General features: G+C 50.4%; 1 protein-coding gene across 5 annotated transcripts in view; it reads right to left on the reverse strand.

Annotated features, from left to right (window-relative positions):
• The window catches only part of ABCG1 (ATP binding cassette subfamily G member 1), a 76,838-nt gene extending 64,844 nt beyond the window's left edge, over positions 1 to 11,994 (reverse strand). For 3 of the 5 annotated variants that reach the window (XM_005548625.5, XM_005548624.5, XM_074033973.1), the window contains exons 1-2: positions 11,637 to 11,786; positions 5,054 to 5,297 (exon numbers count right to left, since the gene is read on the reverse strand). In XM_005548625.5, the coding sequence (XP_005548682.3) occupies positions 5,054 to 5,297; positions 11,637 to 11,678 (286 nt within the window). In that variant the 5' untranslated portion in view covers positions 11,679 to 11,786. Of the gene's footprint in view, positions 1 to 5,053; positions 5,298 to 11,636 lie in introns of all 5 variants that reach the window. The other 2 variants (XM_074033972.1, XM_045389331.3) reach the window with 1 other exon arrangement.
• Between the last annotated feature and the right edge of the window lie 10,314 nt (positions 11,995 to 22,308).

The following is a 22,308-nucleotide window of genomic DNA, read 5'->3' on the forward strand; positions in this document are numbered from 1 at the left end:
AAATACATCAGTTTACAGCCAAGACAACCCCAAACCATTTCATAACATGGGGCTGGGCACAGCTGTGCCTTGGTTGTCCAGTCTTGTGCCCACGTCAGGGCTAAGCACTCGCTATGCTCCTTTTTGGCCTGAAATCACACAGACCTGGTTCTGAGTTCCTTCCTCCCCAGTCCTATGATGTTGGTTACATCTCTGAGCCTCATGTCACAGCTTTCCACAGGGAGAATACGCAGATCCTTCCTGAATCGGCCCCGTGAGCCAAGTGGATTGAAGAACGGCTCTCATTCAGTCAACTATGCCTGGAAACCGCCGGGATCTCCTGGGAGATGGGCAGTGTATGAGTACCCAAGCATTCCATTTGTTCGTTGTGGCCAGTCACACCCTAATAAAATGAGACCCTTGTGTGAATGGGCTCTGAAAGCAGCTTACAATAAGATTTGTTCATCCCCATCATCTTTACCTAAGAAGAATTTTATTCTGTGAATTTGCTCTTAACCACATTCCTAAATATTCTCAGCATAGTGTCTACTCTGTAGGAAGCAAAGGCCGCTAAGGGTGAGGAGGAACAGCTAAACCAGATCACTCTGATCTGTCCCCAACACAGTTTGTGTGACAACACCAAAGATGGTATTGTTCCGAGCCATTTGTCCCATTGGCATAAGCTACGTGAGCGAATTCCTTGAGGGAGAGTAATTACTGTATCCGAAGCCGGGGAAATTATCCTTGGGGTGTACTCCTCTCTCCTGAGAATAGTTCCTCTCACAATTACGTTCTTTGCTAGGAATCTATTATATGATCTAGTTTTCCCTCCAAAGACATCATTAATCATATGGTGAAAATGTAACTACAATTGAAAATACAAGATGTTTTGTTAAAATGCCATATTCAATGCTTAGTAATCGTCAAGCTCAAAAATTTTAAAGAATCAGTGCCTGGCATCTCCTTCTTAAAAATATCGCTACTGTTTCCCGCATGGCCTTTCTTGTAAGAATTGTAAAGTTCACCTTCTTTAAAATAATTACCTAGGACTTCATGAAGTTATTCTGGTCACAATGCCCAACTTTGCTATGGCATTCTATGTTGAGTTTATATCGCAGCACCATGTTTTGGGTGAAATCACGTGAGAAAAAGTCTTTCCTGGAAACAACTGGAGTGGTCCAGTGTCTTTGTAATGGGAAGGAACTTGGACTGTGAGTCAGAACAGCTGGGTCCCAGCCCTGGCTCTGCCTTTAAGCGAATCAGCTCTGTGCCTGAGATCCTGTTTCCTTTGCCCTACTGTGAAGCATGGGACCAGGCACTTTCTTTCTTTTTTTTTTTTGAGATGGAGTCTTACTCTGTCCCCCAGGCTGGAGTGCAATGGCACGATCCCAGCTCACTGCAATCTCCACCTCCCGTGTTCAAACAATTCTCTTGCCTCAGCCTCCCGAGTAGCTGGGATTACAGGTGCCTGCCACCACGCCTGGCTAATTTTTTTGTATTTTTACTAGAGACAGGGTTTCACCATGTTGGCCAGGCTGGTCTCGAACTCCTGACCTTGTGGTCCACCCACCTAGGCCTCCCAAAGTGCTGGGATTACAGGCGTGAGCCACCGCACCCGGCCAGAACCAGGTGCTTTCAAAACTCCTTCACTTCTTATCTTCGGAGACACCTCTCCAGCAATGCCAGCACATCCAGACTCAGCGTGATCATTACAATTCGCTCAATGCATCAAACTGAATTTTTAAAAGGTGAAAACAATGGACTTGATACAGACAGCAAAATGAATACACTGAGAGCAGTCAGAGAAGTAGCCCCTGACCCAGCGTCACACTTGGGGTCGCACAGAGATGATGCCAAATACAAACTCCGCCACCATGAGAAGAGAGAAACTCAGAGCAAGGCTGGGCTCTGACTTCTCGGCCTAACCTAAGTGTGGCTGGGACTGAGACCACCGCCAGCAATCAGAGGGACAAAAACAGGAGAGGGAGGAACCCATCTATGGGAGGAGCAAAAGAGGCCGACTTGGAGGACCAACAGGCGCAGAGGCCGACCAGGAGAGTGGCGACCCGTGTGGGTGAGGTCCAGTGGGATGCAGCTCCTCCTGCAGCCCCAACACAAGATCCACATTGAATGCGCATTGTTATTGATTGTCCTGGCTTTTAGTTGGGGAAATACGGTACCCAAGTTGGAGCCAACTGGATGCAGCACCCAAGAGCAGGCTGGTGTTGGGAGAACAGTGGGCACAGAGAGGGCTTCTGCAGCTAGCACCCTTTGGCAGGAAAAACTCTTCAGCAATGGCAATCGAACCACCAACAGCAGGAAACCCTATGGGCACCAGAGTCTCCAGGAAGAGCTCTGCTTCCTTTCTGGCTGCATGGACCCTGGCACCCCATAAGGCCCTGTGCTAGGCAAGGCGTGGCCACCATGTCGGAGTGCACAGAGCTGGAAATTGCTGCCTTCATCCCAGGCCTGCCCCTCTCGAGCCCAGGAGCATGGGCAAGTCCCTTAACCACCGTTGCCTCAGTTTCCTTTCTATTCTGTGTGCTGGAGTGATAAGCCATCTGACTCTGAATTGCAGGCACCAGGAACAAAGGATGGGGCATGCAGGGGAGGAGGAGCAGGGAGAGGGAAGACAGACACAGGTGCTGCTGTGGCTGGGGAGGGCAGTGGGGAGGAAGCCAGACAGCAAAACTACCCTTGGCCCCCCCCTCCGCCGCCGAAGAAATCAGCAGCTGGAACACACCAGATACATCCTGTCTGTCAACCCCTCTGGCTCCACCCATTTCTGACTCATGGGCAGGTCCCTTGGGAGCCCATTTTGGGCTCTTCCCCTGCCTGAGCCCACAAGGTTACTGTAGGGCAAGTCTTTATCTGGTGGCCACCCCACCCAGGCTGCGCTTCTAAGAATGGACAGTTGGGGCTCCTCCCTCACTAAGAGCCATTACCAGCTGGCTAACTGTGATGATTCATGTGATCAGTTTAAACACTTAGAGAATATAGGGGTGACGAGTCACATACTGGGTGATGTGGTTTGGCTCTGTGTCCCCACCCAAATCTCATCTTGAATTGTAATCCCCACGTGTCAAGGGAGGAACTGGGTGAGAGGTGATTGGATCATGGGGGCGGTTTCCCCCATGCTGTTCTCATGATAGTGAGGGAGTTCTCATGGGATCTAATGATCTAAATGTGTGTGAGTTCTTTTGCTCTCTCTCTCTCTCTCTCTCTCTCTCTCTCTCTCTCTCATGCCACCATGTAAGACATGCCTTGCTTCCCCTTCACCTTCTACCATGATTGTAAGTTTCCTGAGCCCTCCCCAGCCATGCAGAACTGTGAGTCAATTAAACCTCCTTTCTTTAAAAATGACCCAGTCTCAGGTAGTTCTTTATAGCAGTGTGAAAACGGACAAACACATTGGGTAGGGGAGCGATACTCTTCACTTGCAAACACTGGCTACAGCTGTGTGCCAGGCTTATGCCAAGACATTTCAAGCCCAGATGCCACCAGGTTTCAGACATCTACATTTCTGCATTACAGCCCATCTTCACTTTACAAGACACCATTCCCAGCATTTTCAACCATCATGACAACACTTCCAAGGCCACACATAACAGACGAACAGGAATCACTCTATGTTGCTCACTGCTTTGCCACAATTTGTCTATATGGACAAATGAGGCCAAAACATGACATGGTGTCCTGGTTTCTTGATACATTTTCCTATAAAAAGGAAGAAGGAGAAGGCTAGAATCCTATGTTGAAATTTCGACAGGATCAAAGGAGTGGGCCTACATCTGAGCCTGCCACAGAGCTGCTTTCTTAACAGAACAGGCTGGCATGCTCTGAAAATGCAAGGATCGCATCACAATGCTATACCGTTGTCTGTTGAGAAGGTACTGAATCTGTTTCTGGTTGTGCAAACATAGACATACAGTTACCCAGCCACCAACTGGGCTTACAGGTCCCAGGGACCAGTCTGTCAAAGCTCTAAAATTGTGATTGCAATGAAGACAGGACTGCCAGTGCCAAGGGTCTCAAAGACTTAGCTTCAAGAGGGTAGAAAAACAAAAAGAAGATAATAAGGAAAAGAAGAAAGACAACTAAAAATTTAAACTGTGAGTCTTGGTTGGTCTTCTTCAAAATGAAAGAAGGGCTGAATCCAGTTTTAAGTTCAAAGTCCTAAAATATTAGAATTTTCCAGGGGTACCTGAGTCATTTGTATTGTTCCAAAGTCCTCCCAGATTTTCAAGTTGCTTTCCATGATTCGGTAGAAACTAGGGACCACGGTTTCTTGATGAAGTCTGACACGTCCTCTGCCTGTCAGCTCCCCCAACCCACCTGTCTGATCCACTTAGGAGCAGACAAGGGGTGCATGGAGCAGAAGGAGATAAAGGATAAATTCCACAAGAAGAAACAGATCAGGCTGGAAAAAAACACACCAACCCAGGGTGGCATTAACTCCACAGACCCTGAAACTCTAGAGCCAGGAAAGATTGCTGAGAAAACGCAAACTACCACTCATCAATTCCCTGTAACATGCAACAAGCTGGTGGCGAACTCCTGCATTGTGTGGCGTTCCAGACACCTCCTGAGCTGAGCTCCATCCTCTCTGTTTTTTCTATTTTTATGTATACAGCTCATTTCAACAGTTTAGTTTTCTTTCTAGCCCACCATGACCACCCACAAAAGAATCCTTTCAAGATGGGTCTCTGGAGAGGTCAGTCTAGGTCGCTGGCCACTTTTTAACACTTCACGCTTGGGAGGGGGCACCTGTCTCCCATTTTCCTCTGGGTGGTTCAAAAACAGTTCCACCATCAATCTTTGTGAAATTCTCCATAATGACATCGCAGAATTTCAGAGCAACCACGAACTTTGAGATCACCAAATCCAACCTGTTCATTTTATAGGTGAGGAAAATTCAGGCAGAAAGCAATAGAATAAATTGACCACTGCAGTGACAGCGTCGGGAAGAGAAACTCAGCCTTCCAACTTCCAGACCCCAGTTTTGCCCAAACAACGTGTTGCCTCCTTCAGAGGCTCCTCCCAGCTTGATACACAAAACAGCCGCCCTCCCTACCTTTCTTCCTCCACCAGGGTCCTTCAGGAACCGAGTAGGAAAGGTCCCTGAATTCAATGTTCACAGCTGCCCTCCGAGGCAAGGAGGAGAAGCGCTGGGCTTCCGTGAGGCTGTTATCTACTTTTTTCAGATGCCCATTCAGCAGGTCCGTCTCAGCGGTCTCCATGCTGCTGGACACCACCTCATCCACCGAGACACACACCGACTTGGGCTCCGTCATCTCTGCAGAGTAACTGCTGGCATTCTAGAAAAACCAGAGGAAGCAACAAGACCTGTTATAAGCTGCATCAAGAGAAAGAACATGAAGAGATTCACCATGAGGCTCAGGGTCATTGATTATTAATAGCAACACTTTTTCCACTGCAGGAGCGCCTTTGGCCCCAGGAGAAACGTGCCTACCTACAGGAATTTGTCATCTCTGTCACATTTTCTTCTATTAAAAAATGCTTAAGGTAAAGTGTTACGCTGATCTACAAGTCTTACTTTGGAATCATAAAATCGAATCATAAAACTATACTCGATGAATCATCCATTACCTCAAAGAAGAAAACACTGGCCACCATAAGCAATGATCTGTTTACAGTCCCCTCATTTTAAAAACCTCCATAAAGACACACCAGGCGCCTGAGACATAAATAACCGAGAAAGTTTTATTTACACTGAGCTGTTTTGTGTCTCTCTCGCGTAATCTCATAAAAATGTCTCAGGAGCAATGACATCACCTGAGCTGCTGAGTTTTGTGGGGACTGGCCTTTGTATTTTGCATTTAAAATTTCCAAGTCACTTACAACTCTGCTGTCTTGCTACCTCTTCATAAAAGCGCTGAAAAGTCGGAATGGTTAATATTTTTTAATCTGTTAGACAAACAAGGAAACTGAGACGTAGACAATGTAAGGACCGTGTTCCAGGTCCCACAATCAAGTGAGTAGCAGAAGTTATCCCAGAATCTGAGTCATAAAAAAATATATAGGTATTCATTTCATTGCATCATAAGAGTACCTAATCGTTTGTAGCTACCATTGGCTTTTAAAGCTTCCTCTGGGAGTCAAATGGAGTATCACCGATTGCCAAGAACCCGGAAGTATCCAAGCAAAGAAAGGAATATCCTTTTTTAATGGCCTGGCAACCGTGAGCAGATCAATAAGCTTCAGGTACCTTCAAAACACGGGAGAACCTTGGGGGAGCAAATTGCTGTGCTTTTTCTTGCTGTCTTCCAAGTCGAGAGAGAACATCTCACAGTGCCAAAAGCACACACACACCCCTTCCGGGCATCTTCTACCTCTGAAGGCCTTCACGAAATCAAAACTTAGCTCCTGGGCTATAATACTGTGTGGCTAAAACTAAAGGTGCTGAGCGAAACTCTGACAAAGCTGAGCTTGGTCTGCTGGTCCCGGGCATGCGGGATGTCTTGGATGCCCGCGTAAGTGGGTTCCCGCATCCCCAAGCAGAGCTGGGAGGGTGTATGTGTGTCTGACAAGCGATCTGCACTCCTCAGGGGTCTGGTGTGATGATAAGATGCAGACCCCAAGGGAGCGACCGTGAAGCCTCCTCCCAGCTGGTCCTGATGCCCCTGTGGCAGGGCCTCTTGGAGGAGCTGCTGCCCCATGCCCCTCAGCCTGCCTTCTGGGCTCCTATGCTGCTGCCCCAAGTGTTTAGAGCTCACTTTGATTCCAAAAGGGCCCCCAAAGCCCCAGATCTGGGCCTTGGAGGGGGCATGTCGACAAAGCTGTGGAGAAAGACAAAGGGCTCTAGGCCTGGTTCCCCATGTCCGTTTCCATCCCCACCTTGCTGCCCAAGTCAAGACAGAACGTGCTGGGTTCTGCCCGATCCTGCTGGCAGACATGGGCTCTGCCCCGCGACCCCCGATGGCTGTGTGTGCAGTTGAGGGTAAGGCCTAGGGGGCTCGAGCAACTCCTCTCCTATTGTGGGCCCCTCCACCTTCACCCCAGGAGGCCAGCTGCCACACACCATCTGCTCCCTCTCCCCAGGCACCCATTGCATGTATGAGCCCCTGCTGAAGCCCAGGGACAGGTGCTTCTTTCCTGTGGCTGAAGCCCACACTGATACAGGGTGAATGGCCACCACACCAGCCATCTACATTATCATAAGGGCCTGACTTTCTCTGCTAGACTCACTCTCGGCTCACTCACTCACTCTCTCACTCCCTCATTCACTGGACAAACTGAGCACCAGATAAAGCCCTAGGGTCAGCAATCAGACAGACAGACATGGCCCCTGACCTGGCAAGCTCAAGTTCAAGATCCGGCCCAGGCAAGAAAACAGGCAACTAATTACCATAGGTCAAGGTAAGAGCCAGGCGGAAAGCAAAAGTGCCTCCGGATTGTTGAGAAGCTCAGCTGTGCTTCTTGATGCCTTGGTTATTTTCCTCTGGGCAGTCGTCTTGAGGACTCTTGGTCAGTGCATTTTCCCCATGTGTGCCTATGATCTGCTTCTTTCATTTTGAAGAAGACCAACTAATTACAATAGGTCAAGGCAAGAGCCAGACAAAGAGCATACCATGGGTAACTCAGAAGGGATATCTAACGCAACGCAGACCCTGAGATGGGGAGATGCAGGACAAAGTCTTTCTGCAGAAATAGAATCTTAGCTGAATTTAGCAAGGTGAGATGGAGGGGTGCTGGCTCCTGGTGGCCTCTGCTAGGGAACAGCGTAGACAAAGTCCCACCAGCACAAGACAGTGAAGCGTCCAGAGACCTGTAAGAAACGCAGGGGCTGGAGCGTAGATTTGGGCTGGTAGGGTGGGGGCAGGAGAGCAGGGGGCTTTAGAACAAGATGAGACTAGAGGGGTAAACAAGGTGCCCGTGGGGTAGGGCTTGCCAACTTGGTTAAGGGCTTTGCATTTTATCTAGAGATCTTTGGGGAGCCCTGAGGGAATAACAGGACCAGAACTGCGGAAGAGTCCCCTGCTGTGAGCCAGGTGGGGTGACGGTGGCCTGGATCCGCTGGTGGTAGTGGGGCTGAAGGCAAGGGGACAGGCTAGGAGGATAAAACTGGGTGACTAAACTGATTTGGGAGTAAGAAAGAGAGAAGCCAGAATCAAGTACTTGCAATGTAAAGTATTAAATAATAATGACTCGTGCATGCTGGGTAAGTGATTATAAACAATAGTGTTTATTGATCCAGCAATTACCATGTGCCTGTTAAACTCTAGCCTACATAGTTTATGCCTCTTATTACCTCCACAACTCTAACAGGGACAGGGGCCCTGGGAGCTGGGATGACCATCTCTAGTTCGGAGGAAGTATTGGAAGCGCAGAGACATTGTCTGACTTGCTTAAGACCCTGTGATTAGGGCGTGGCTGAGCGGCTTCCAAGTCTGAGACCACAAGCCTCTGTAACGGCCCTTGACTGTTGCTTGGCCTTCCACGGGTAAGTTGTGGGTGTTTTGGCATCTTTCAGGCCTTGTCCATTATAGGAAAACCCACACCGGGGAAATCATGCAGCCCCACCCCCAAATAAACCAACAGCAAAGCAATGCATACAGTTGCCCACCTTCCCTCCATGGCATCTAACAGCCTCACCCAATTAATAAAATCTTGAAAACTGTGTGATGCGAGGCAGTGGCCTGTCAGTCTGAAATAGACCAGCTCTCTGGAAACACATCCTCCGATGAGAGCTGCCGGCAATGTAGGTTACAGCGAGTTTCTCCTCAGCCTCCTGAGCTCATTAAAATTAAAACAAATGCATCTTCTCTCTTCATTTTTTTCCTTTCACTCTTCTGTTTCCCTATCCTACTGAAGCATTGTCTTTGACCTTCCCCCACCCCCGCACCGGGCCACATATGATTTGTGCCGCACAATACATTGTAAGTCATAGTAAGTTCATTCATAGATGTGGAATGCCAAAGAGACCCTGTTAGGATTGTTCCTGGCTGCTGTTCATGGGAAATTTTCCGGGGCGCTGAGCAGAGTGGCCCGTGATTACAGTTTGAACCTTGGGCAGATAGAGATGCCTATTTAGCTGGGGAGTGTCTTTAGCAGTCAGTAAGCCACCCACAGTGAATGGTGAGCCACATTCACCCCATTTCCACCAAGAACACAGAGATAGAAACTTTTTCTCCCAGCATTAGGAGGAAGTCGGGAAACAGGAAGAGGAGCCAGTCAGCAGCACAGTTAGCATGCAGCTGTCTGTCTTCTCTCTTTGGTTCACTGCTGCCAGCCTTGGTACCCACCTAAGCATCCTAAGCATGTAAGAGGAAAATGCGCTGACCAAGAGTCCTCAAGGCGACTGCCCAGAAGAAAACACCCAAGGCTTCATACCCTTAACTGAGCCAGAGACCAGATCACACTTGAGGGGGTCACTCACAAGCCCAGAACAGCTCCAAATATCACCCTCCCACTAGAAACATTTGCCACCCCTTGCCTGCCCACTGAACTCAGGGACTCCAGCATGTTCTCCCGAGTGCCTGGCTCACCCCTAGGCACCTCCTTTGACTCACAGCTCAGAGGATCCACACCAGGATGGACCCCAGAGCAGGGAGGTGAAGGAAAAACAAAATTTAAGATCCCAGGTATCTCTGAAGGGCTCTTTGTTCGTGACTTGGCCAGAATTTATTTTCTTTTTAATTTATTTTTTTTTTTTAACCCTACAGCCCCCAGAATTCCCAGGTGATCTTTCATTCAAGGACTAGCTGGGGCCTAACTCTGCTTAGCTTCTACCATCAGACTAGTGCTTTCAGGGTGGGACAGCTGTGCGTGAATAGAAATGTTTAAACTTTTTTTTAAAGTACCAAGTTTTCAGGGAGGAAAATAATTTTCAAAACAAAATAATGTTCTCCAAAACAATGAGCCCAGCTGTGACTGTCTCCACGTGATAACAAAACAGTTGAGCTCTGGAGGCTGTATCAAATCATAATATAACACTTAAAAAAAATCTTGGTATTAAAAATCTGTACCTTAAAACATCGGATTCATTATTTTTCTACATGTCCATTATAGCAAAACCCACACCAAGCCACCTTTGCAGCTCTAAAAGGAATTCAGGAGTTACCTAGCATCTAATGTAAGATCAATAACTTTCTTTACCTGCAACTAACGTCAATAATCTCCTTCATTTTCCATGGTCAACCCCATTTAGGTTTCCTAATAGATGAATAAGTGCAAAAGGCAGAATTTCCAAGTGTTGCCCAAAGATTCAACCAGAGAAAAAGCAAGTGTCACCGGGAGGGAAACGGCTTTTCCGCTTTGTTCAATGCCTCTTCTACGTAGAAGCCACGTAGGGAAGACAGGGCAGCCCAGAGAGGGGAGTCAGACTGCAGGTCTCCGGCCCGGGCTCTCCCCTCCTCCACCCACCGCCTGGCCGTGTCTGCGGCCCCATTCTATCGTTTACACAAAATCATTATATAATGAGCTGGCGAGGCTCCGTATGTTCTACAGTAACCTGTTTGGAATCATAGGATGCAGTTGTCACAGCAGAGCATGCGCAGAAACCTGGCTACTTTTTTTTTTTTCTCTTGAGCTGAAGGCAAGAGGTAACTGTCGGTCAAATCCTGCTCAGCCCTGCTGACTTCAAATACAGGATGCTAAAAATGAAATACAGGGGAGGGGCGGGGTGAGCCCCGGAGCGTGCCATGCACTGTGGGCTTACAGCCTCGGGGAAGTAATATTAGGGTAGTAACTACACAGATACACGGCGTGGAATACGGAAGACTTTCCATTTGTACTTTAGCTACCTATACGATGCTAGCGTGCGGGGCGTAGACATGAAGGGCCCTAGGATAAGGTGAGGTGGGTGGCTGGGGGCCTGATGATTGGTTCGTTGTTTGTTCCTAATGCCAGAAAACCGGAAAGGGATATTCCTGACCACCCCTGGGAACAGCACTTACAGTAACTGTCCAGCAGTGAACTCGCCGACACCCCGCCATCCCTCTCCGGAGCTGGGGGGAAGTGAGATGTGCGTCCCTGTCACCACCGCGTCTCTCTCTCCGGCGCGCGCAGAAAGGCGGCCCGCAAGAATCCGGGCTTGCCCCTCGCGGGTCTCCCCGGGCCTTAGCCGCCCCCTCCCCGAGTGGGTCCGGGAGAGGCTGTCCCCTGGAGTGCAGTCGCAGGCTCCAGCTCTCTGGGGGCAGCTTCCTCTTTGGTTCCCCAGACCTTGCCTAGCGTTCCTGGGGATGGCGCGAGAAGTCCCCAGTCCCCAAGCCCACAGCCGCGCGCGCAGGGCTCCCCCTCTTCAAGCTCCTCTTCCCTCCAGCCCAAGCTGCGGCCCTTCCCCAGTCCCTAGTGCACTCCAGGTCCCAAGAGCCCCACGCCCCCTGCCCGGAGGCCATCAGGTCAAGGCCATCGGTCCACTTGTAGGGCTGCTCGCTGCCCCCGCCCCACTCCCGGCCCCTTCGCCTTGTCAGTGCTCTCGGCCAGTGCAAGGGGCATCCCGAGGCTCCAGGTGGCCCAGGCGGAGGGGCGGGGATAGCGATCGGAGCCGGGCGCCTCTGTAGGGTGCCCTGGGTCAGCGCCCAGAGGACGCGCTCCAGGGAGGGGTGTCAGGTCGAGTGTGCGAGTCTTTGTGTGTTTCCTGCTCTCCTTGAAAATAAAACCGATCCCGGCGGGCGAAGGATGCGCTCACTCACCATGGCGGTGCCGACCGAGAAAGCGGCCATCAGACAGGCCATGCCCCGGGGGCGGCGGCGGCGGCGGGGACGAGGCTTGAGCTGCGGGGCCGAGCCTGCGCTGGCTCCGGGATTGGCCGCTGCGCGGGGTGCGGGCTGCGCTCGGGCTCCGGCTGGGATCCGGCTCGGGCTCTGGCTCCAGCGCGCCCGGCCCCGCCCCGCGCGCGCGATTGGCTGGCTCCGAGGGGGCGGGCAGGCCGGCAGGTGCGCGTGCTCTTGTTTTGCTCCTGCGGGGGTCGGTGGACCAGGCCCCCTGAAGCACAGGTTCCGGGAGCCGCCCGAGCAGAGGCCTCGCAGGCGCCATGGGACCCCCCTGCCACCCCAGAAACCCCGGGTACCGAACTCGCGGGGGCTGGGCCTGCACGGCCCGAGTGAGGCTGCCGGGACACCCGACAGACCCTGGGATTCCCAGGCTAGGAAACCCACAGCCTCCAAGCCTCAAGCGGCTGTGTGATGGGGCCAGAGAGGGAGCGTCCAGAGAGGGAGCGTCCAGAGAGGGAGGGGGAGGGCAAGGGGGCTTCCTTCTTGCTGCTGCTTCTTCCCCTACCCCCACCCCCGCGGTGTTGGGCAGCTCTCTGCCAGGCAGGAGCTTGAGGAGTAAAGAAAAGATGACCACTCCAACACCCCCAACAGCACTGGTATGGGGTGACCCCTGGCACTGAGGCAGCGTGTGCACTAACACATGTGACATTGCTGTGCGTCAGCCATGGTGCTAAGTGCTGGGTTACAAAGGGTGAAGACAGCCAGGCCTCTGCCCTCTGCTCACCCCCAAAGAAAAAGAAGGCTCATTTTCTGCAGACGGAGGTGTTTCCAGAGCCGGGTTCAGAACCTGGCCATAGCCGTGTTCATGGAACTGTATAAGGAATGACACCAGGGCACCCTCCCATGTGGCCCCAGGCTGGAATATCAGATGGTCCAGCATCTCTAAAGCCTTTATTATATGTAAGTGGGGCCATTTCCTGGTAGCCATGGTGACAAGGCATTCTTTACTCCCAGTCTCAGGCCCTAATGCTTTTGTTAAGTTGTTTGCCTGTCGGGACGAAAAACAGGAATGCATTTCTTTTCATTTCCAGCACACCTGGGTCCCCCCCTCCCAACCACACCTCAGATGAGCCAGGTCTGTCTTTCTCCTCACCTAGAAAGGAGGCACAGCTTTTTATGCCAGGCAGGTAGGTGGACTTCACACCCACAGGTCAGATGACCATAACCAAATTCTGCCCCTCAAATCGGAGGAGAGAAAGGAGACGCGGTTATGAGTTTAACCGTGTCTGAATGGTGTTTTCTCAAGAATCGATCCGCCAAGCACAGTGGCTCACGTCTGTAATCTCAGCACTTTGGGAGGCCGAGGCGGGAGGATTACCAGGTCAGGAGATCAAGACCATCCTGGCTAATACGGTGAAACCCCGTCTCTAATTAAAAATACAAAAAACTAGCCGGGCGTGGTGGCGGGCGCCTGTAGTCCCAGCTGCTGGGATGTTGAGGCAGGAGGATGGCATGCACCCGGGAGGTGGAGCTTGCAGTGAGTGGAGATGGTGCCACGGCACTCCAGCCTGGGCGACAGAGCGAGACTCCATCTCAAAAAAAAAAAAAGAAAAGTTGATCTGTTACCTTGATTTTACACTTGGCTGAGATGAAGAAATCTGTTTACCAGGTGCTACTGCCCGGGTGCCAGGCCTAGGAGGCTGTGTGGTGCCTTAAACATACACCACAGGGAGGCCAGTAAAGCCTGAGTGTGCTGGGAAGGGGATTCAGATCCACAAACCTAGGGAGCGTTTACGCCAAAATGCAGAGAGGAAGGTGCCTCATGGCTGGAGATGGGAACCGGTGCCCAGCCCTGGGACCCACCTTGCCCCAGAAACAGACAGGCCCTGGAGCAGGAGAGGAGGCACGGAACACAGCCAGGGAGGAACTGCCCATGTGACCAGGGCAAGCGAGGGATGCCTGGGTGCCTGCAGCGACATAATTTCTGTCCAATATCCATCCTCCTCACTTCCAGGAATGTGCCCAGAATTTCCTTCTAGACATTCCCCCTCCTCTACCTCCTCCCAGTTCTCTGCCCTAAGATTTATGTGGGATTGATCGACCTTCAGCTCGAGAATAGGCAATTTGGCTTCAGCTGGTCGATGGCTCCCATCCAGCCTGGCCATCGTGGCTGGTCCGGAACAGGAAGTGTGAGGCAGTGCTTACTGGGCTGCTGGGAATGGCCAGGGGGACGGTGTGTGGAGCATGAGGATGAAGTCAGAGAGGGAAGACACTATGCCGGGCCCTTGTTGGCTTTGGCTGCTGGATTTTCTATTGCAGGATAAGTGAAAGGGTCCTCACTTATCCATCTGTACAGTGGGGTCAAAATCCCCACCACATGGGAAATAAGGCATGGCAAGTGCTTTCTACCGTGCCTAGCACCCAGCAAGCATTCCACTCTAGTCCTTGCTATGTTCCCCTCCAACACCTGATCAGGGAAGAAGCCAACAGTAGTGCAGCACAGATCTGTGCCGCTCCTATCAAGGCTCTTGGTTGTAAAGGACAGAAACTCCAACTGGCTTAAGCTAAGTACAGAAAGGTTCAGAGTGCACTGGTTTCAGGCCTGCCGGGACCAAAGACCTGTACTACTCCGTCCTCAGCCCCTGGTCTCTTGCTTTCTCCATAGCTCTGGCCTTCCCAGGTGGTCTTCCCTCTGGCAGGCTGTCTCCGCATGGCCCCCCAGCAGCTACAGGCTTGCTCCTATAGCTGGCAGCAACCACTGCACCAGGGGGTTGCCAAACCCCGATGGGCCTGGCCTGGTTCACATGGGATGAAATGAGAAGGTTAGACTCAATGGGACCATGCAGAAAGACTGGGCGTGAGTGCCCAGCCAAGGCCATTCAAGGCATTCTAAGTAGAACCCTGAGGATCAAGGGGAGCTCTCAACAGGACCAGCTTAGTCCCAACCCCAACAGAAATTTATGCTAAGACATTGCTGACAGGCGAGTCCTACTGGGCCTGATAATTTCCAGTGGGGAGCCGCTTCCTGTCTGTATTAGTCTGTTTTCACACTGTTGATAAAGACATACCTGAGACTGGGCAATTTACAAAGGAAAGAGATTTAACAGACTCACAATTCCACATAGCTGGGGAAGCCTCATGATCATGGCAGAAAGTGAAAGGCATGTCTCACATGGCGGCAGACAAGAGACGGAGCATGTGCAGGGAAACTCCCCTTTATAAAGCCATCAGAGCTCATGAGACTTATTCACTATCATGAGAATAGCACGGAAAGACCTGCCCTTATGATTCAATGATCTCTGACCAGGTCCTTCCTACCACATGTGGGAATTATGGGAGCTACAATTCAAGATGAGATTTGGGTGGGGACACAGCCAAACCATGTCACTACCGCAGCAGGCAACCCACTCCATTATTAAGTGTTGTCACCACTAGCAAACTGAACCTGTGTCTGATCGGACTCCCTGTCACCCTGACTGCTCTGTGTGCCACAGCAACATGGTGTCACTCCCCAGAGTAGGCCCTGGCCAGCCAATGATGGCACCAACATTCTTTCCAGACCCTTGTTCTCTGGACCAGACGCCCCCAGTCTCTCCAGTGTGGCTTCCTAGAAGACGCCCTTTTGTCCCACTTTCCCCTTCTCGGAATGGGTGCCAGTTCCTCAGTGTCCCTTGTGAAATTCAGAGCCCCCCAAAGAACACCTATTCAGTGTGATCAGGATGGAACAGGCCAGGGTGATGTGCTCCTTCCCTCTGGAGGGTCTGCATCTATTAGCACAGCCCATGTTGGCCTTGACTTGCAGCCAACAGCATCACCCAGTCGACTTTGAGTGGAGTCAACAGAAGTCTAGGTCTGTGGGAAGAGAACTCCTATTCCATCTGGCCTTCCCTGTGGTGTTCCATTTTAGGAGTGTCTGATTTATTTCTGTGGACTTCCAGTTGCTGAGGTCAAACATGATGGGGAGAAAGAGGACTTGGCCTCTGGCATGAGGATCCTGCACTTGGTGCTTGTGAGAGTGGGTACAGGGGAGTCACATGTCCAGGTGGGCCTGTGGTGGGGCGACCCCTTGTCCCTGGTGAGTTTCTGCAACCAGCCGGGCCACTGGGGTGAGACTGGCTTGGTGACTCAAATTGCCCCATCTTCTGCAGGACACCAACCACAGGTCTCTGAATCCCTGGTTCCCCTGCAGATCTCTCTGCGTCTCCACGAGGGCTGAGGCCAGGCTGCACGCAGCCTGCCATTGTGCACCCAGACCTGATCTGCCTGCTGTGTCTTTGGCTACTTTGTGCTTCACTGTGTGGCCGGGCACATCTCGCTCACTTGATACCTCCCCATTACATGGAGGGAAACAAACAAAAAAAAAAAAAAAAAAGGAGGCTGTCCCTCTGCCCCTTTGCCCTGCTCTTCTCTGCACCATGCCCACTGCTGCCTGTTGGCAATATGAAGCATGACAGTTTATGGGATTTTTTTTCCCCCAAAGTCTGGAAACTGGGTAGGAAAAAGGGGGAGGAGGATGCAGAGAGGTGTTTGTCTCCTTGCTTGCTTTTCACAACCCAAATCTGACTCTGAAGATAAAAGTTCCCAGCCAGTTAAGAATAGAAGATGCTGCCCCAAGTGTAAGCAGGAAAGAGGGGCTTGTGGCTATCCTGTCCGACACTGGTGAGCGACGTGAGGGAGGGAAAGACAGGGATGAACACCGTGCCCTTGGCATCCCAGGCTGAGATGACACAACAGGAGATCATGCTCGAGAGGCCTCCCTGTGGCGAACTTGCCCTGGGCTGGGCCTGGAGACCTCCCTTCTGGTCAGCCTGGTCCCGGCCCTGTTGGCTTCTCTGACCAAGGGAGGGAGAGAGTGTACGTGTGTCTTAGTCCATTCTGGCTGCTGTAACAAACATCTTAGACTGGGAAATCTGTAAACTACAGAAATGTATTGTTCACAGTACCGGAAGCTGGGAGGTCCAAGGTCAGAGCTCCAGCATCTCTGGTGTCGGGTGAGGGCCTGTTCCTCATAGATGGTGCCTCTGTATCCTCACATGATGGAAGAGGAAGAGATGGTCCCTGCAACCTGTCTTATGAGAGTTCCACCCTATTCATGAGGCAAAGCCTTCATGACCTAATCACCTTCCAAAGGCTACACCTCGGTGCTATCAGAGTATTAATCACACTGGGCATTAGGTCCCAACAAATAAATTTAGGAGGAACCCGAACATTCAGACCATAGCATTCCACCCCTGGCTCTCCAAAATTCACAGTCTTCTCACATGCCAAATATGTTCATTCCATCTCAACAGTGCCCAAAGTCTTAAATTGTTCCTGGCACCAAATCAAAAGTCTAAAGCCCAGAGTCCCAGCTACACATCATTTAAATCAGATGTGAGTGGGACTCAAGGTAAACGTCCTCTTGGGGAAAATTCTTTCAGTGGTGAACTTGTGAAGGCAAACAAGTTATGTGCTTTCAAAATGCAAGGATGAGGCAGGGACAGGACAGATATTTCCATCCAAAAAGAGAAAAATAGGAAAGAAGGAAGGGATAACAGGTCTCAAGTAAGTACAAAGCCCAACGGGGCAAAAAGCATCATATCTTCTTTGACTCCATGGTCCCATCTTCTGAACACTCTAAGGAGGGACTTGGGCCCCCAGGGCTCTGGGTGACACCTCCTACATGGCTTTGCTGAGCACAGCCCACACTGCAGCTCTCATGGGATGGAGTCCCCTGCCTGTGGCTCTCTCAGGCTGGCTCTGCTAGTCTGAGGTCTTCAGGTGGCCCTGCCCCCACAGCTCCACTGGGCATTGACCTGGTGGGGGCTCTCTGCAGTGGCTCTGCCTCTGTGGCAGTTCTCTGCCTGGACCCCAAAGCTCTCCAAAGCGTCCTCTGAAATCCAGATGGAGTTAGCCATGCCTCCATAGCTCGTACCCTCTACACACCCAGGGAGATGGCCCTGCATAGATGCCCAAGGTTTATTGATTGTGCCCTCTGAGGGGAACACACTGCAGCAGGTGCCGAGGTCCTGCAGGCACTCCAGGTGCCTCTGTGGGCACAGTTCTTTCCCCCAGACCTCGGCACTCTGGGCCTGTGATGGGAGGGCAGCACTGGTAACCTCTGAAACACCTTCAGCGTTATGCCATCACTGTCTTCATGCATAGCACCTGGCTTCTGCCTCTCTATGCTAATCTCTGCCTGAAACACTAGTTTGGCTACAGCCTCGATTTCAGACATGCTTTTTTTTTCTTTACAGTATGACCAGGCTGAGAATATTCTGTAAGTTCTACCTCCCCTTTTGGCTATAAATTCTGTCTTTAATTGATTTCTTGCCTTCTCACATTTTACCATAAGCAGTGGAGAGAAGCTATGCAGTGTCCTCAAGACATGGTTTAGAGTGTTTCTTCTACCAAATATTCAAGTTCATCCCCTACCACTCTGACTTTCACAGAACATGAGGACACAAACAGTTCAGCCAAGTCCTTTGCCATCTGTCACAAGGATGGCCTTTCCTCCCATTTCCAGTAACACGTTCCTCATTTCTGTCTGACACCTCAACAGAGTGGCCTTTACCATCCATACTTCTATCAGCATTCTGATCACAGCCACTTACGTAATCTCGGAGACTCTGTGTCCTCTTCTTCTGAGACCTCACCAGGATCACCCTTTATGTTCACTCTTGGCAGCCCAGGCCTTTTGAGCCTGCTCCTCCAAACTCTTCCAGCCTCTGCCCATTACCCAGTTCCAGAGCCTCTTCTACATCTGCAGGTCTTTGTTTCTGCAACACTCTGCTTCTTGGTACCAATTTCTGTCTCAATCCATCTGGACTCCTATAACAAAATACCTTAGACTAGGTAACTTAAAAACAACAAAAATTTATTGTTTGCAATTCTAGAAGCTGGGAAGTCCAAATTCGAGGTGCTAGAAAATTCAGTGTCTGGAGGCCTGTTCCTCACAGATGCGCCTTCTGTGTCCTCCCATGGTAGAAAGGAAAGGAGCTCTTTTCAACCTGTTTCAAACCATTTAATAAATTCATCAATCCCATTCCTCATGGCCTAATCACTTCCCAAGGACCACATCTCTCTTTTTTTGTTGGTTTTTATTTACTTATTTTTTTTAAGTCTTGCTCTGTCACCCAGGCTGGAGTGCAGTGGCACAATCTTGGCTCACTGCAGCTTCTGTTGCTCAGGTTCCAGTGATTCTCCTGCCTCAGCCTCCTGGGTAGCTGGGATTACAGGCGCATGCCACCACACCCAGTTAATTTTTTTTTGTATGTTTCATAGAGATGGGGCTTCGCCATCTTGGCCAGTCTGGTCTTGGACTCCTGACCTCAGGTGATCCACCCGCCTTGGCCTCCCAAAGTGCTGGGATTACAGACGTGAGCTACCGCGCCGGGCCCAGGACTGCATCTCTTAATGCTGTCATGATGGGTATTAGGTTCTAACATATGAATTTGGGGAGGATACCAATATTTGGGTCATAGCAGGGAGAAAGAAAGGAAGGAAAGAAGAGAGGTAGAGACAGAGAGAGGAAGGAAGGAGGAAGGGAAAAGTGAGTGGAGAAAGGAGGAAGAACAGGTGCAGAGGAAAACCGTATCTTAGACCTTCAAGGGGAAGCCTGGGAAAGTGGGTCAGACACAGAGACCATGTCATCAGGGAGGGCAGCGACGTAAGGCTGGTTGGATACACCAAATAGGAACTTTGTGTGTTGGTTCATTTGGAAGAAATGGGAATGCTAAGGCCGGTCGCGGTGCCTCACGCCTGTAATGCCAGCACTTTGGGAGGCCAAAGCGGGTGGATCACAAGGTCAAGAGATTGAGACTATCCTGGCCAACACAGTGAAACCCCGTCTCTACTAAAAATACAAAAATTAGCTAGGTCTGGTGGCATGCACCTGTAGTCCCAGCTACTCCAGAGGCTGAGACAGGAGAATCGCTTGAACCTGGGAGGCAGAGTTTGCAGTGAGCCAAGATCGCGACACTGCACTCCAACCTGGGCAACAGAGGGAGACTTCGTCTCAAAAAAATCATAATAATAAAATAAATTTGAAAAAAACAAATGAGAATGCTTAATCTCCACTGTTTGTTTCCTATTTTGCTGGCGCTCTTGACTTCAATGGTGTTCTGTCTCCAGTGTCCAGGTATGTCCCTTCGCTTCCTCTGGTGAGCCAGCCCAGCTCCAGAGAGGACCCCTTCTCTACCAAGCACACACAGCCTGTGGGAGGTCAGTGCAAAGGAGGGGCCATGAGATGAGAGAAGCCAAAGAGGTGAGGGAGGTGCAGGGTGGAGGGAGTGGGGGCAGCAGATGTCTGGAAGCTACGGTGGCAAGATAGATGATGAGAGATGGTTTCAGGGGAAAAACTGCAAGTAGATATTTCATAGATTAAGTTAAGACAAGACAAGTATTACAGATAGATTCCTTTTGTTTTCTTCCATTAGCATGGAACCAAGAGCAGCTGGGAAAGACCTAGGAAACCATTTCTTCAAACGAAGAAAGAGTAAATAACATCTGGCCATAGGATGACCTTCAAAGTTGAAGATTAGGACAGAAGTCTCAGAGACAGACACCGGAAAATTACTGGAGGCCTCCTTCCCACAAATAATTTAAAGCTTTCCATCACTCCCATAACGGATCCCTTCTAGGAAGTAACTGGAACCACTGTGTACCCCACGTTTCCTCCAGGGAACCTCCCGTCCCTGACTCCGCGTAGTCAGCCGTAGAACACAACCCCCCTCCCCCGCCCCCTGGACCATCCAGAATGTTCCATCCCTCTGGCCACTACTGATGTTCTGGAAAAGACACACAAACCCAGCGGGGTCATCAGAGTTCTTCAGGGACTTCCTGGACCCTAAGAGGGAGAGGGTTTCTTTCCCTGTTCCCTGTCGGCATTGACAAGTCTTAAGGAGAGTGTTTGTCTGGCTAGGAATTAAGTAAACACCCCCAGGGAAGTAGAGCCGAGATGGAGGAAGTGACAAAGCCCTTTCAGCAGCCTTTTCATAGCTGGAGCCTCTACATCCTGCCCTCCTGAGTTCACACCCATCGTCCATCGTTGGCCCTTCCCAAGCGGCTGGGCAACCACTTTTAACTTTTGATAAGTGCTGGGCCCCAGAGCCAGATGGAGGCTCTTTAAACAAGCTCCTTCTTCTCAGTGCCCCTGTGACCTCAGCTATTAAGTGGGCTGATGATCGATCCTGTTCGCCTCAGAAGACTGTTTCAAGGATTAGAGGAGTCAGCATTTGAAAGCCATGGCCGGCACATAGTGTGCATCTTATAAAGGCTGGTGCTCATTATTCTTGTTTTTTGTCACGGGATCCTCTCCTCTCCCTTCTGACCCCGAACTAGTATGAATTAGATGTTAGTCACTTGCAGCTAAAATGTCTTGATTATGATCATCAGTTTAACAAGGAAGTTAAAAGTCAGAGGCCCAAAGCCACTCTATGAGAAAATCCTTACAAGTAGTTTCTAGATCGACCCTCTAACCCTTAGCTTCTTCTTCGCCCAATATATGCATTATCTCCCCAAAGAGATGATAAAGTCCAGCATCTCACTAATATTACTTTGCTCCAACATCATTCCCTGCATGGAGCCTAGCTGGAATAGGTGCTTAATAAAAGTCATGAGTTATGTTTGGACAACCTCGAATGCTTTAGAAAATGTTGTAAGGTGCATGATTGCATTTTGCTTCAGAACACCCTGTGGGGTAGGAGGGCAGATGCCGTTGCTGGACCCTCATGGGTTTTACACTTTCACACCAGGCACCAGGCAGCCCACATTTTGTTATTTCTATCAGTCAGATGATCTGTGCCTGGTCCCTCAGAAGCAGCTCCTCCATGCCATGCCCAGGTCAGGCCCAGATCAACTCTCCATGGCTCCAAAGGCCACAGCTCAAGTGTTCAGTGGACTCAGTCCTCTGATCACCTGAGCAGAAGTCCTCTTGCCTCCCTGAGACCTCTGAGCTCTCCTGGTGGCTGCAGACTCCATAGCTCCCCTTTCCAGGCTCTGAGACATTTCTCCTGACCCTTCTGCCTCCCTCCCCCAGAATCCCAGCTCTGCATTCCTCCCTTCCAGGAGGGCCTGGGGCAGTCACCTTGTGGAGCCTAAGCTTTCAAAAGCAAAAGCTTGATTAGAGAGATTATCTTCTGCATGCCTGGAAACTTATGTCTCAGGTTCTGCAACTCTCTGAAGGCTTTAGGAGAAAAACAACTCATTTTTTAAAAGTAAAAAGAAAAAAAGACATGACTACTTTTTAAAGGGAGGGGAAAATTGCTAGAGCAGGGAAAATTAATAAATTGTCTCAGTAAATTATTCTGCCACATGAAAACAAGAAAATAGGGGCTCCATGAGGTTTGTAACCTGCTTAGGGCCATAAAGCCCGGACAAGGACCCAGGTCTCCTGGCACCTGGCTAAGTATCTTTCCACGTGTTCACTACTGTCAAGTATTTACTGGGTGAAAAGGGAAAACCTATTTCAAACGGGCAGATTTCTACAAGAAGCCCAAGTTCAATCTGTTGAAAGTCATAAGACAGGCTTGTGGGAAGATGGAATAGACATGTTTTTCCCTAGTCCTCCCTCTAATTACAATTAAAAACCTTGGATATTACACAAAACAAACATAAGGAGACTCTAGAAGATGGGGAAAGGAAGGCAAACCATCCAGGGATCTTGGGACCC

This window comes from Macaca fascicularis, chromosome 3 (genome assembly GCF_037993035.2).
Source record: "Macaca fascicularis isolate 582-1 chromosome 3, T2T-MFA8v1.1".
Taxonomy (NCBI): Eukaryota; Metazoa; Chordata; class Mammalia; order Primates; family Cercopithecidae; genus Macaca; species Macaca fascicularis.